Source organism: Tenrec ecaudatus, chromosome 4 (assembly GCF_050624435.1).
Source record: "Tenrec ecaudatus isolate mTenEca1 chromosome 4, mTenEca1.hap1, whole genome shotgun sequence".
Taxonomy (NCBI): Eukaryota; Metazoa; Chordata; class Mammalia; order Afrosoricida; family Tenrecidae; genus Tenrec; species Tenrec ecaudatus.
In genome coordinates, this window is record NC_134533.1 from 62,590,566 (window position 1) to 62,602,840 (window position 12,275).

General features: G+C 57.5%; 1 protein-coding gene across 4 annotated transcripts in view; it reads right to left on the bottom strand.

Moving 5' to 3' along the window:
- Window positions 1-967: 967 nt before the first annotated feature.
- TUB (TUB bipartite transcription factor) overlaps window positions 968-12,275 on the bottom strand; it is an 84,961-nt gene continuing 73,653 nt past the window's right edge. For 2 of the 4 annotated variants that reach the window (XM_075546123.1, XM_075546125.1), the window contains exons 5-12: window positions 10,867-11,133; window positions 9,661-9,788; window positions 9,059-9,256; window positions 8,578-8,690; window positions 7,702-7,819; window positions 6,042-6,140; window positions 5,656-5,827; window positions 968-5,260 (exon numbers count right to left, since the gene is read on the bottom strand). In XM_075546123.1, coding sequence (XP_075402238.1) covers window positions 5,127-5,260; window positions 5,656-5,827; window positions 6,042-6,140; window positions 7,702-7,819; window positions 8,578-8,690; window positions 9,059-9,256; window positions 9,661-9,788; window positions 10,867-11,133 — 1,229 coding nt within the window. In that variant the 3' untranslated portion in view covers window positions 968-5,126. The remainder of the gene's footprint in view (window positions 5,261-5,655; window positions 5,828-6,041; window positions 6,141-7,701; window positions 7,820-8,577; window positions 8,691-9,058; window positions 9,257-9,660; window positions 9,789-10,866; window positions 11,134-12,275) is intronic. The other 2 variants (XM_075546126.1, XM_075546124.1) reach the window with 1 other exon arrangement.

A 12,275-nucleotide genomic window follows, 5' to 3' on the forward strand; every position in this document is an offset into this window, starting at 1 on the left:
CAAGGACAGCGCTGGGGGAAAACCTCAAATGTACGAGTGGTTTCAAAAAAGGGGAAATATCAATTGAAGACAAACCTCATTCTGGACGTCCGTCAGCTTCCTGAACGGGTGACAATGTCGACTCTTGGTGCATTTGGGGTTTAAAGGTTGCTGTTATGTGTGTGTAACAAAAAAGGGCCTGGTGTGTGGCAGGGCTGGTTTTGCCATTATGACAATGCACCCGCTCACACAGCCATCTCAGTGCACCAGTTTTTGGCCAAAAAACAATAGCACGCCATTCTTGCCCCACATCCCTGACTCAACTCCTTGCCACCTTTTGTTTCTGTGAATGCAGGACATGAAAGGACCGTGATTGGAGGATGTAGACGAGGTGAAGGAAAAGAGGGAGGTACTTACTGTCAGCCATCCAAACAGATGAGTTCGAAAAATGTTTCCAAGAATGGAATCACATATTTGACAACTGTATTAAATGTAAGGGAGAGTACTTTGAAGGTGGTAAGATGGTTTTGTGATGAAAAAAAAATTGGGTGCTTTGGGGGGGCACCCCTTCATAGTATGATTTCTTTTTTAATCATTTGGTTTCTTGACATTAACTTCCATTGCTTGCATTGACTGATTCCTTAGGGACTAATTACATCGTCTGCTTAGTCTGGCTCCTGAGTCGAAGCAGTGATCTCACAGGACTAGTAAAGCACCCAAGCCAAAGTCTCCATGTCCTTGCGCCAGCTACCTTCTTCCAAGAGGTCTGTTCATTCTGTACACAGGAGGAGCACAGCCGGAGGGAAGGCCAAGCTCTAAACAAGCTATACCCCAGGTACCGCCACCCACCGTGCACCCATGAGACCCCGAGGCCGAAGGAGGGAATGGTGTTGGAAAACCCCTTTCAGAAACAGCCATGTTGTCCCTTGTGGGAGGGGGAAAGAAGAGTACACAGCAGTTTTGAAACAATTCAAGTTTAATTTGTTGGTATATGTTCTGTACTTAGACAAACACCAAATTCTACAACATACATAACATCAACATGGGAAAATACCAAGTTTGTCATTGCACGTACCAATATGTAAATACATTTGCTCCAGGATACCAAAGAGTTTATTTAAAAAGTGACTTAAGAAAAGCACAGTTTTGCAAGTTTGTCTAAAACTCCAGATAATTTTGAGCAAAAATAAAATGTCTGACCACTGGAAAATAGGAAAAGACAATCTTGTGCAAAGAGACATACATAATCTAGGCATTATGAAAACTGGCTAAATGTATGTTCTCAGCAGAGAAACGGCACTCAGCCTGACCAAGTCCCCTCTGTCACCACGTGTGGGCCTGAGAGGCAGAGTCAGACTTCCCTCTATGTCACTTCAAACTGCCCTCTAGGAAACTCTGGATCTAAAACTCGGCCTAGTCTCCAGCTCTGTCTGGACCGTGAGAGGGAAAAGGGGTGGGGAGGGCAACAGGACAGAGGGGAGAGAGGGGTGTGATGTCTTTCTTGGAAAAGGAAAAAGGCACAGTGATGGGTTGACAAAGCAGGGATGACAGCCAGGGTCTACTCCCCCAGCCCACCCCCCACCCTGAACCCCACTGCAGTATTATGGACGGCCATCCCTGCTTTGCAGGTGAGAAAACTGACCTTGAAAGATGACATGGCATACTCAAAATCACATGGGGACAAAGTGGAGACGAGAGTTTTCAGGAAGACCAAACCATACCCATCCCATCATTTCTGCTCGTCCCTGTCCCTGTATCCTGAGATGACAGGAAATCATCAACAGGAAGTACATTACGAAGAGGTGGCTAATAAACTCAAGCAAGATGCTGCCCCTTGGGCTGTTCATGGGCACTGCCCCAGACACAGCGCTGAACACCCGCAGGACTGCAGACTCTGCTGTCTGGAGAGTGCTCTATCGCCACCTGGCTGACCACACAGGCGTTGCAGCTGGGGCATGAGTGGGAAGGGCCACGGGGAGGCCAGGGTCACTGCAGAAAGGGGAAGCAGGGACCTGCCTGGGAGGTGGAATTTGTGCTTGCTTAACAGTCACAGGCCTGGCTCACCCAGTACCTCCCTTCGTGGCAGACCCCATGGCGAGGTAAACCTGCGCCCTTCCGTTTGGTGTCACCACTGCTGCACCTTAAACTTAGAACTCCCTCTCAGGTAACTCAGTGCGCTGGCATTTCCAGAGTGTTGTTGCCCTGCTCCCCCCCACCCCCTGCAGGCTTGCGCCAAAGCTGCGCTCTCTGCTCCTGAGGGCCACTCTCCGCTCCCTGGCTCCCAACACCAGTCCTCACCACGGTCTGGCCCTACATGCTTCTTCTAAACAGTGTCTTGATTTTTAAGGCACAGTCACTAGATTATGTTCAACGTCATCCCAAAGCAGGCATGCAGCGCTGACACCGAGTGGGACGGGACAGACCAGTGACTGTCTCCCACGGTGTACTCCTAATCAGGACACCGGGAAAGCGCATGGGTATTTTCCCAGATAAAGCGTGAAATGAACGAACCACCCTCGGGGATCCTAACTACACCCTTAGCCCTGCCCTTCACATCCTTGGCTGGTTGTTTGCAGATTGCCCTTGTTTCCAAATACACAGAGACACGCACACACACATGGATGGACACAGAGCACCTTGGAGCCGGAAGTAAAAGCTAGAACTGGAGAAGAGGTGGGCGAGTGAATCTCACCTCTCTGCAGAGCTGTTTGGGGAAGATTGTGCAGAGTTTGTGTCCCCAGGAGGAGCTACAGAGCCCAGAGCAGTTACAGAGAAGCTGCCCAAAGATGCCAGTCACCCAATACCCTTAGGAACTGCTCGTTTGGCCACGTTCCCTGCCCACCCAATGACCATCTGCACAGAGGGTATAGAGGTCCAGAGCTTTGCTGTAGGAGAGGCTCAGCCCCGGGGGTCTGTGGGGTCAGTGGTCAGGGACAGCCAGCATCATCAGGAGTGGCGTCTTCCAAGCAGAACTCACCGGGCTGGGTCTCAAGCAGGTGGCTCAGCAGCTCCTGCTCATGACTCAACACCCAAAGGCGGCTATCCTTCCCCAAGCACACGAGGGAGGGCCCCAAATCACGCCCCTAACCTTACAGTGTACCAGGCTATCGAGTCAGCCTCTCCTGTGCTCGAGACAAAAAGCCAAGGCCAAGAGTTTCCCTTGTGCTTCTGAATTTTCCAGTCCACTACCAAGGTCCCCCTTCCACCGGGATCCACAGTCAGTCCGGCCTACCTTAACATCCTAGACTCTGAGAAACAGCTCAACCAAACCTCAGCCATCAGAATTCCCTCCATCTCACCTTGTGGGCAGGCCTCTGCTCACTAAAGCCACGGAAAGGATGAGGGCACCATTGTTCCACTGGGCGGAGACTTGTAGCGTCCTCAAAACGGCCCCAAGAGTTGCAGAGGAGTCTGGTGGGGGAAGACCCACGCCGGCATGGGGGTGCCTTGCTTCAAGCAGTCAACAGAGCAAAACCTGGACTGCAATAAGAGCATACTACTTCCACGTAAGGAGTCGAAACAATTCCACCTCCAGAGTCTCACGGGTTTACAATACAACTTCGCTGTAAAATGTCAATCTCTACCTAGCCTGCCAGAGCACATTTGCTCTACAGCAAGGCAAGCTCCCGCTGGCGCTCCATTCATGCCTGACCTCCATCTGGGCAAGAAGCCTCTTCCTGGGCAAATGATAAAAAGGGCGAGGACTCGGCCTGTAGGGAGGATGGTCCTAGCAGGAGAGGAATGGTGGGGAAGGAGAGATCAGGCCCAGCTCAGGGACCCTCGCTCACACCCTGCCTATCACACCTCGTCTGAAACACGTGCAGCAGGCCTGGGACAGCATGCTCATGACCGAGCAGCTCTCGGGAGGGGCAGACGGGTGTGCAGAAAGCCCACTTTCCTCCTGAGACGGTTTCCTTTTCAGACACTGAGATCGACATTTCTATGTCTCTGGAATCGGGGCAAGGGGGATAGGATGAGCAGACTGGTCCCAGCAAAGCCAGAGAGCCAACCATACCAGTTTCATGGGGGACAAACAAGGGACCTTGAGATTCTGAACTCTGCTGCTAATCAGCTAGGTGACCCTGGGCAGGTGCCATTTCCAGCAAGTGACACACCTAAATTGCTAGGGTTGTACTAGTTGATTTCTATGATCCTGCCTCATACAGCTAACCCTTTGTGGTTCCAAAATACCCCTACTCTCCTTGCCCCCGTCCCCTTACCACCAAGAACGACCCACACAAGCCCCACCACCTTCAAGAGTCACCCTCAGAAGCCTGACCCACGACAAATGAGCGAGGCCGACAGCAGGGGGAGCTGCAGCCCAGGAAGCAGTGCGCCCGGAGCTGGGTCTCCCAAAGGGAAATCCTTCCTGGAGCTTGGCATGGCTCATACATGTACCCCAGGCCTCCTTAGCTGGGGCTAGTGGCCTGGACTCCCGTCCATCTGTTTCTTGGGGGTGGCTTGGACAGACTGCGGGCCCCAAGGAGCCTGTCCCTTGTATCTCCTATAGGCAGAACCTCCATCCTGCATCCCGGGTGCACTGAGACTGCTTCCCACCGCCCCTGGCAGGAGGCACAGAGCAAAGCTGGAGACCGCGTGAACTCGATGTGCAGGCTTCCAGCCATCCACACCACACCCCCTGCCTCTGGGATCCCAGATTCCCCCGGGCCTGGCTGGGCCCTTCCCCCGTACAGGGCTTGCCTGGCCCTGAGCTGCCTGGTTAGCTGGGTGCGCCCTTCACCCCCACTCACTGCTGGGGCCCCCTCCGTCGTCTGAGACCTGGGCTGAGTGGATGGCCGGCCCACTTCAGCCCAGTTGTGCTTCCTCTCCCTCAACACCTCCGCACGCCATGCCTTCCAGCTGAAGAGGTCGCCCAGCTTGGCAAACAACTGTAGCAGGACCTGAGTCCAGGAACAAGGTGGGGGAACTGACCGTGGTGGGGCACAGAAGGGCTTCACGCTGGTCCCTTCTGACCCACCCGCCTGCCCACCCCACCCCGCTGCTTCAGCACAGGGCCAGAGGAACCTGCTCAGGACCAGTCACCTGGCAGGAGGCCTATGTACAAAGGGTAGCCAGGGCCGTCTCCACAGGCAGGCAGGAAGGCAAGCGCCGCTCCAGGTCAAGGAACCCCAAAGGGCATGAGGCCCCTACTCGCAGGCCAGCTTGCTGTCGAAGCTGGACAGGGCGATGGCAAAGGCCTGCAGCGCACACAGCGGGTAGTTGTAATCCATGGTGAACACATCCTCCGCGACCCGGCCAAACTGCATCACGATGTAGTCCGCTGGGGCCAGGCAAGAGCATGGGCAGGGGCAGCACACGAGGGCAGAGCAGGGAGGGTAGAAGTGGGGAAGGGCAGACGGACACCGAACCGCAGGAGGGAAGGGGAGAGCAAGTAGCAGAGGGGCAAAGGCAAGGTCCAAAGAACAGACGTGGACACACCAGAAGACAGGGAGGAAGGGGAGAGCTATTCACAAGGGGGTCCGTGGCCGGAGATTATGCTGCGTGCAGATTCTAGGGCCAGCACCCCCAAGGTTCTCCTGGGATCGCCCAACCTTTCTGGCCAGAGAGCTCTTCGTGTCTCATCTAAGCTTCCCCCCGCCCCCCGGCCATGTGCAAGAGGAGGGCTGGGTGAGCCGTGGGCCCCGGGCGTATGTGTCATGTGGGGGGAACACTCACGGTCATTGCCGTGGATGATCTGGAAGTTCTTCACTGAGGCCTGGGTCACGCGCCCGTGGAAGTTGAGGACGTAGGACTGGGTGTCATCGTTCCAGACGGGCGTCTTGTTTTGCAGCTCGATGACCGTCTCTGTGTTCTTGTTCTGCCAGCGCGCCAGCAGTGTCTCATGCTCCTGGGAGGGCAACCTCGCCTGAGCCAGGGCCAGGCCCTGGCACCATGGCCACCCCAAGCAGGATGTGTCTCTGGGGCACCCTAAGTTGCCCCTGGGTGACTAGGGCTGCCTGCATTGTATCGCTTACACTTACATGCCCCAGGTGCAGCCCCCTGAAGCGCTCAGGCCAGGACTAGGGCGGTGGGACCGGGTGGGGAGGGGGGAGAGCACTCACGTTGCGGGGCCTGATGGAGACGCGCTCGTGGACCATGTTCATGCCTGGGACGATCACGCTCATCTTCCGTGGTCCCTTGAAGCCTAAGACATTTGTCTCCTGCGGGGAGAGAGGAATAAAGACGACAAGCTAGTTTTTAACATGGCCACTTGGCTATGGAGTATAAGCACCTTGTAACTCAACACACTCAGAACTCTGCTCCTGGGCGCCCACTCTGCCCAAACCAGCTCCTCTTAGGAGGAGCTCCTGCTGCCCCTCAACTCCACCCCCCATGTGCTCAGGCAAAGTATGTGGAACCATCCTGGACAACCCCCACTTCACCCCCCACCGTCACTGCCCCTCTCTCCACTTGTCATCCACCAGCACAGTCTATCAGCTCGACATTCAATTCTATCCAGAACTTGACCGCTTGTCACCAGTGTGTCACCAAGACCGGACTCCCCACTTTTGTCATCCCCTCAGCCTTCCTCACCATCTGTTCTTAACCCTGCAGCACAGGGGCCTGTTACGGTGAATGGCCGATCGGTCTCCTGCTCAGTTTCTCAGCTCTCAGTATAGGTGAGCATCTTCCTGGTACGGCAAGACTTCCCACGACACAGCCCATGTCCTGCTCCCCTCCTCCCCACCCCCCACTCCTCCAGTATCATTGTGTCCTCTGTCCCTCAGAACCCCTGCACTAGTGACTCCCTCTGCCCCACCCCCCCAGTCGACTCAGATACCTCTGTGAGGCCAGCCCCGCCATCTTTCCACACTCACACACGGTGACATTTCGTATCCCACCTTTATTTCCATTGTCTTAGCATTTATGTGCTTTTACTCGCACGCCTGTTTTAGATATGGTCTCCCCTACCAGGGGCAAGTTCCAGGCGGGTGGGTGAAAAGGTATTGTGTCGGTAAGGTTAGCTACCGTGCGCTAGGCCCTCAGCTCTAACCACAGGTCGGTGCTTCAAACCCACCGGCGGCTCCATGGGAGAAGGCTGAGGCTTTTCCGACACCCTCAGAGCACACATGCTCGGTCACGGAGGGACTGAGTCCAGTCACCTCCATGGCAGTGGGTCTGATGGTTCTGTGTGACTCAGCCAGTGCCTGCCCTGTAGCTGGGGCTCAGTACTGGCGAACAAGAGACTCAGGCGGCCTCCTCGAAGGTGACCAGCAGGTGGCAACATTGGATTATATGAAATGGCTGTGGATTTCCACTAGGCCCCAAGACGCGCACACGTGCAGCCTGGCAGGACACCAAACCCACATTTTTTCAAATGAAGAAGCTGAGATTCAGCAAGGGGGAAAGCGCCCCTGTATCTGTATTCCGGGTTTGTGATTGATGAGCCCTGTGACAGTGGCAAGTGACCCCCACCTAAGCTTCATGTCCCCAGTTACTAGGACACCCAGGGAGATGCTAATGTGAAGGAGCCTGTGATCTACACAGGGAGCGGTGGGAGGGATGCACAGAAAGGAACCTCCTTTCCGGGAGGCGGAGCTGCAGAGCCAGCCCTGCTTCCTGTACTGCCCCTGGCAGGTGGTCTGAGCCCTGAAGACAGGAGAAGGGGCCTCACCAGAGGGCTGCCCCTCCCACACTGGGATAGATGAGCCAGCCCCTGGGACAGCCTAGCCCAGGCTTCATGTCTAACTTGAGGGCCAGAGGCAGGAGCCCAGGACTCACGTAGCACACGGCTGCCAGCTCCTGACGCAAAGCTCCGCTTTCCACGGGGGAAGAGGAGGTCTTCTGAGGGTTGACGCCATTGTCATAAACGGTGAACTTGGTGCCCATGAGGTTGGACCTGCAGGAGCGACACCATCAGGAGAGGCTGTGCCTCCCATTGCAGGGCAGGGAGGGGCTCTCCGTCTGTCCTAGGAGGAGCCTGCAGAGCCTTCTGGGATGGGCCCCAGGGCCCCACTGCTCACTGTATCCACAGCTCTGAAGGGGACTCATGAGCAGAAGGCCTGCGCTTGCTCTCAGTTGGCTCCCAGGGTATCTCAGTCTAGAGAGGGTGACCGAGAAGGCATACTGGGGTTCTACAGGTCTCCCTAGGGAGCCAGGAGAGCTCTCCTCCAGAATGGCATCTGGAAAGGCACCCCACCTGTAGTCAAGGTTGCTGCAACTCTTCCCTAAGGATTCACTCTCAGCCCTGCCCCTGGGCAAAGATCCGCACAGGCAAGGCAGCTCATCCCTGGTGCCCTCATCACCAAGGAAACTCGGGCTGGATCAGCCACCTGGTGACCTTGCTCTCCCTGCCCTGCCTGCCTGCCAGCAATGTAGGGCAGGGTTTCACAAAGTAGGTAATACTGTCTCCCCCCCCCCCGACCCCCCACCGGCATGCTGAAACCATCCAGGGCAGCTGCACTGTGTCCTGGCATACAAAAGGCTTTCCTGAAAAGGTAGTCGGCCTTACAAACCCCAAAACTGTTTTTTGGGTATGATGTGAAACCAAGCTGCCAGTCTGGTCTCAGGCCTCGGCTTATGGTGGGTTCTGGGAACCTGCCTCCCCATCTCACCCAGGCCCTGCCCCCCATGTGCTTCCTGGGGGAGTGCTGGTACCGCAATTTTCCGATGTAGCTGTCCCCGCCTCGAGACAAGTCCGTTGGGTCCACAGAGATGAGGTAATTGGAAGTTTTACTCTTCTTTCTCTTCCTTCCCGCCAGGAGGAACACCTTGGGGAGGGGACCAAGGTTACTGCCCAGACCCAGCTTCTGGTACACACACACACACACACACACACACACACACACACACACACACACACACAGGCACCACTCACACGAGGGACACACTGCTTCAGCTCCCAGATGGTGGCATCTATTAGTGCATTCTCTGAGCGCGCGCGCGCGCACACACGTGCATGCACTGGCAGACACCAAGGTGAGCACTGACCAGGCACAGAAGCTCACTTTCTCTGGAGTGGGGAGTTGACTGGGGAGGGGAGATTGAGACTGAAAGGCCAGGTCGGATCTGGGCTCCCAGGAACATTCCAGCCCCTGGGACCCCCCAAGGCCGCCCAGGGGAGACAGGCCAAGCTCACCTTCTTCCCATCCTCACGGTCCAGGTGCAGGAAGTAGGTGGGATACATCCCCCGGTCCATCCCCTTCTTGTCCCTCGTGATGCGGCACTTGATGGTGATGCCCTGGGGGGCCGGCCGCAGTGCAAACTCCTCCAGGTCCTGGACCTCCACATCCACGGGTGGCTCCGGGGCCGTGGGACTGGGGGCTGAGGCTGCTTCCTGCGGGTCGGGGAGCAGGAGCCGGAGCCCCAGGCACTCTGAGCTGCTCAAAGTAGTGGTCGGGGACCCACAGTTACCCCGTGGTTGAGGACCACATGGTGGAATATCTGGGGCGTGGCCCTGGCCATCCTGAGGTCTGGGGTCCCTGCACGGGCCCTGAGCAGTGGGCAGATTCTCAGAAGCCGTCTTGCCTAACTCCAGGTCCCACTCCCACCCAAAGGCTGGAGATACTGGGGTACAGGGTCGAGAGGAGGAGACCCCAAGTTAGAGAAGCTCCCGCTAGCCCTGGGGGCAGCCCCTGGCCCAGGCAACCAATGCCCTCAGTCTTCACACACTCCGTCCCTTCCCAGCTGCAGAGGGTCCTGCAGACCCTGCCGCCCCCAGTGAGTGCGCCCCTCACTCACCCTGAGGGACTTCCTGCTGGTGGCAGAGCTGGGGCGGGTGTTGCTGTTGAGCTGGGAGGAGCTGGAGCTGTCTTCTTCCTCCTCCTCCTCCTCCTCTTCCTCATCAAAGCTCATGCTGCTGGAGATGCCTGGGCCGGTGGGAGGGGCAGGATGGCGCCTGAGAGATGCTACCCCCGGGACAGGCACGGTCACACGCACACACCAGAGACAGACCTCCACAGACACTGGCCCGCAAGCCCCTAGACCAGCGGTTCTCAACCTGTAGGTTGCGACCCCTTTGGGGGGTTCCGATGCCCCTTTCATAGGGATTGCCCAATTGATAACAGTAGCAAAATGACAGTTATGAAGTAGCAATGAAAATAACATGAGGAACTGTGGGTCACCGTATTAGGCAGGTTGCGAACCACTGCCCTAGACACACACCACAACGTGCACTGACCCTCACCTCCACACACAGATGCCCACAAACACCCAGATACACACAGGAACACACATTCCCACGTGTGGACGCATGGGCTGGGGCTGGTCATGATCTTCATGATATGCCCCCCCTGCCCCCCCCCCCCACCCCTTGGCCAGTGTCTCAAGACCTACACTGAAGGGAGCCTGCTCTGGGCGCCACAGGCTGGTACAGGTCCAGCTCCTTCTGCAGCCTGGCATGTTGGGCCCACTGACTCTTCGATGGTGCCTCGATCTGACCTGAACCTTGACCTACACTGCCCCGCCGCCCCACCCCCAGAATGCCATCTGCATCCTTGAGGCTTCAGGTGCCTCCCAGCCCTCCCTCTAGGAAGCCTTCACTGATCGCATTCCTCTGAGTGCCTGGGCAGGGGCCAGGGGCTCCTAGGGCAGGCCCACAGTGGGGCAAGCGGCAGGGTGGCAGGTCTGCAGGGCGCAGCCACCTGGCCTGCTCTTGGGTCCTGCGCCCCGCCTAGCAGACTTCTCTGTGGAACTGCGGGAAGGCCACCTGCCCCCGAACATGGCCTCCCTGGGGGCAGAAGATGAGTGTCTGGGGCTAGACAGGGGCTGGGTGCTGGGCTACACTGCTTGCCCTTAACTAGGCCTGGTCAGGAGCTCTGCCCCGAAGTTCCTCATCTGTCTGTACCCCTACCCTGTCGAGTCAGGAGGGCCATGCTTCTGGAGAAGGGTGTCTCTGGGAACCTGGGGCTGTGCTTTGGGGAGTCCCTGGGCCCCCACAGGGCTCACCCTTCCTCTGCATCGTGGCACGGAGGTCCTGCCCGCTGGGCTTCTCGCCCCCACCAGCTGCCGTCTCCCCTGCATCCAGGGCGTGGTCTGACTGGCCCACAGTCAGGATCTGCACGGGGCCTCGCGTCTCGGACTTGTCTTCAGCCGGTGCTGCTGGCCCGCCAGAGCCTGCAGGCCACGGACACTCCTGAGTCCAGTGCAGGGGGCTGGGTGGGGGAGGGCCTGGGCCTGCATCCTCGGATGTCCGAGGGAGGCGAGGGGGACCCTCTGCAAAATCGCATTTGTTAAATTGAACTTCAAAACACTAACAGCTGTTATCAGGCCTGGCCAGCATGAGCTCTCATGGGAGACCAGTAAGCTCCGAAGGGAGAGAGTTCCATTTCTTCGGCACGTCCCCCAATTCACTGCCAGGGATGGGTTTGCAGTGCCTCACACAGCAGCCGCCGGGGTAAACAAACAAACAACTCCCTGTCATTCAGTCGGTGGCTACTCACAGTGACCCTGCAGGACAGGGTAGAACTGCCCGTGGCTTTCTGAGACTACCTCTTTATGGGAGTAGAAAGCCCTGTCTTTCTCCTGAGGAGCGGCTGGTGGTTTCGAACTGCTGGCCATTTGAAAAGATCACAGCCCAATGCCTAACCACACAGCAGTCATCAAAACTACCCAAATGGAGAACAAGGTTCAGTCCCAATCAGAATGGAGGCCAAGGACCTCGCATGGCCCTGGTCAGCTGCAGGTCCACGACGCTGGTGCTCCCTCTCAGACAAGTACACACATGACCCGGCAGCCCGAGCCCACCACGACCACAGGCCACACGAAGGGGCATCTTGAAAGAGACTGAGGTGGACACGCACTCGCTCTCCCCTGGTGGAGGCCCTCCCACCCACAGACCGGGCCCACGCAGGTGGTGGCCATGCTGCCCGGTCAGGCTACACCCAGACAGTTCGGGGAGCCCGCAGAGCCTCACACACCTCGTCCACCCAGGACCCAGACCCTGGAAGCCACTGCTCGTGGACAGGAGCTGGTGCAACGGGCGGTCTGCCCAGCAGACAGCACCGCATGTTCCTGGTCTCCGTGGCCTTCTCCAGAGAGAGGAGCAGTGGGAAGGAACCAGTCTGTGGGCCCAGATGGTGGAGTGGGGACAAGAGCGGGGAGTCCGAGGAGGGAAGGCTGACACCGTGTGAGGGAGGGTTGACAAGCCGTGCCCCAGGAGACAGGGCGGGCTGCCTGCCTGGTTCAGCAGGAGGGCCTCTGCTGGAGGGGGCAATCCGGCCCAGGCAAGGCTCTTGGGTGGCAGTGGGGAGCAGGGTAGAGGGAGTTGTTTAGGTGAGGTGTGAGGTCTGGGCCCCAGCAGAGCTGGACTTCACTGCCCGGTCACTCCCGAGTAACACAAGGACTGGGAGCCAGCT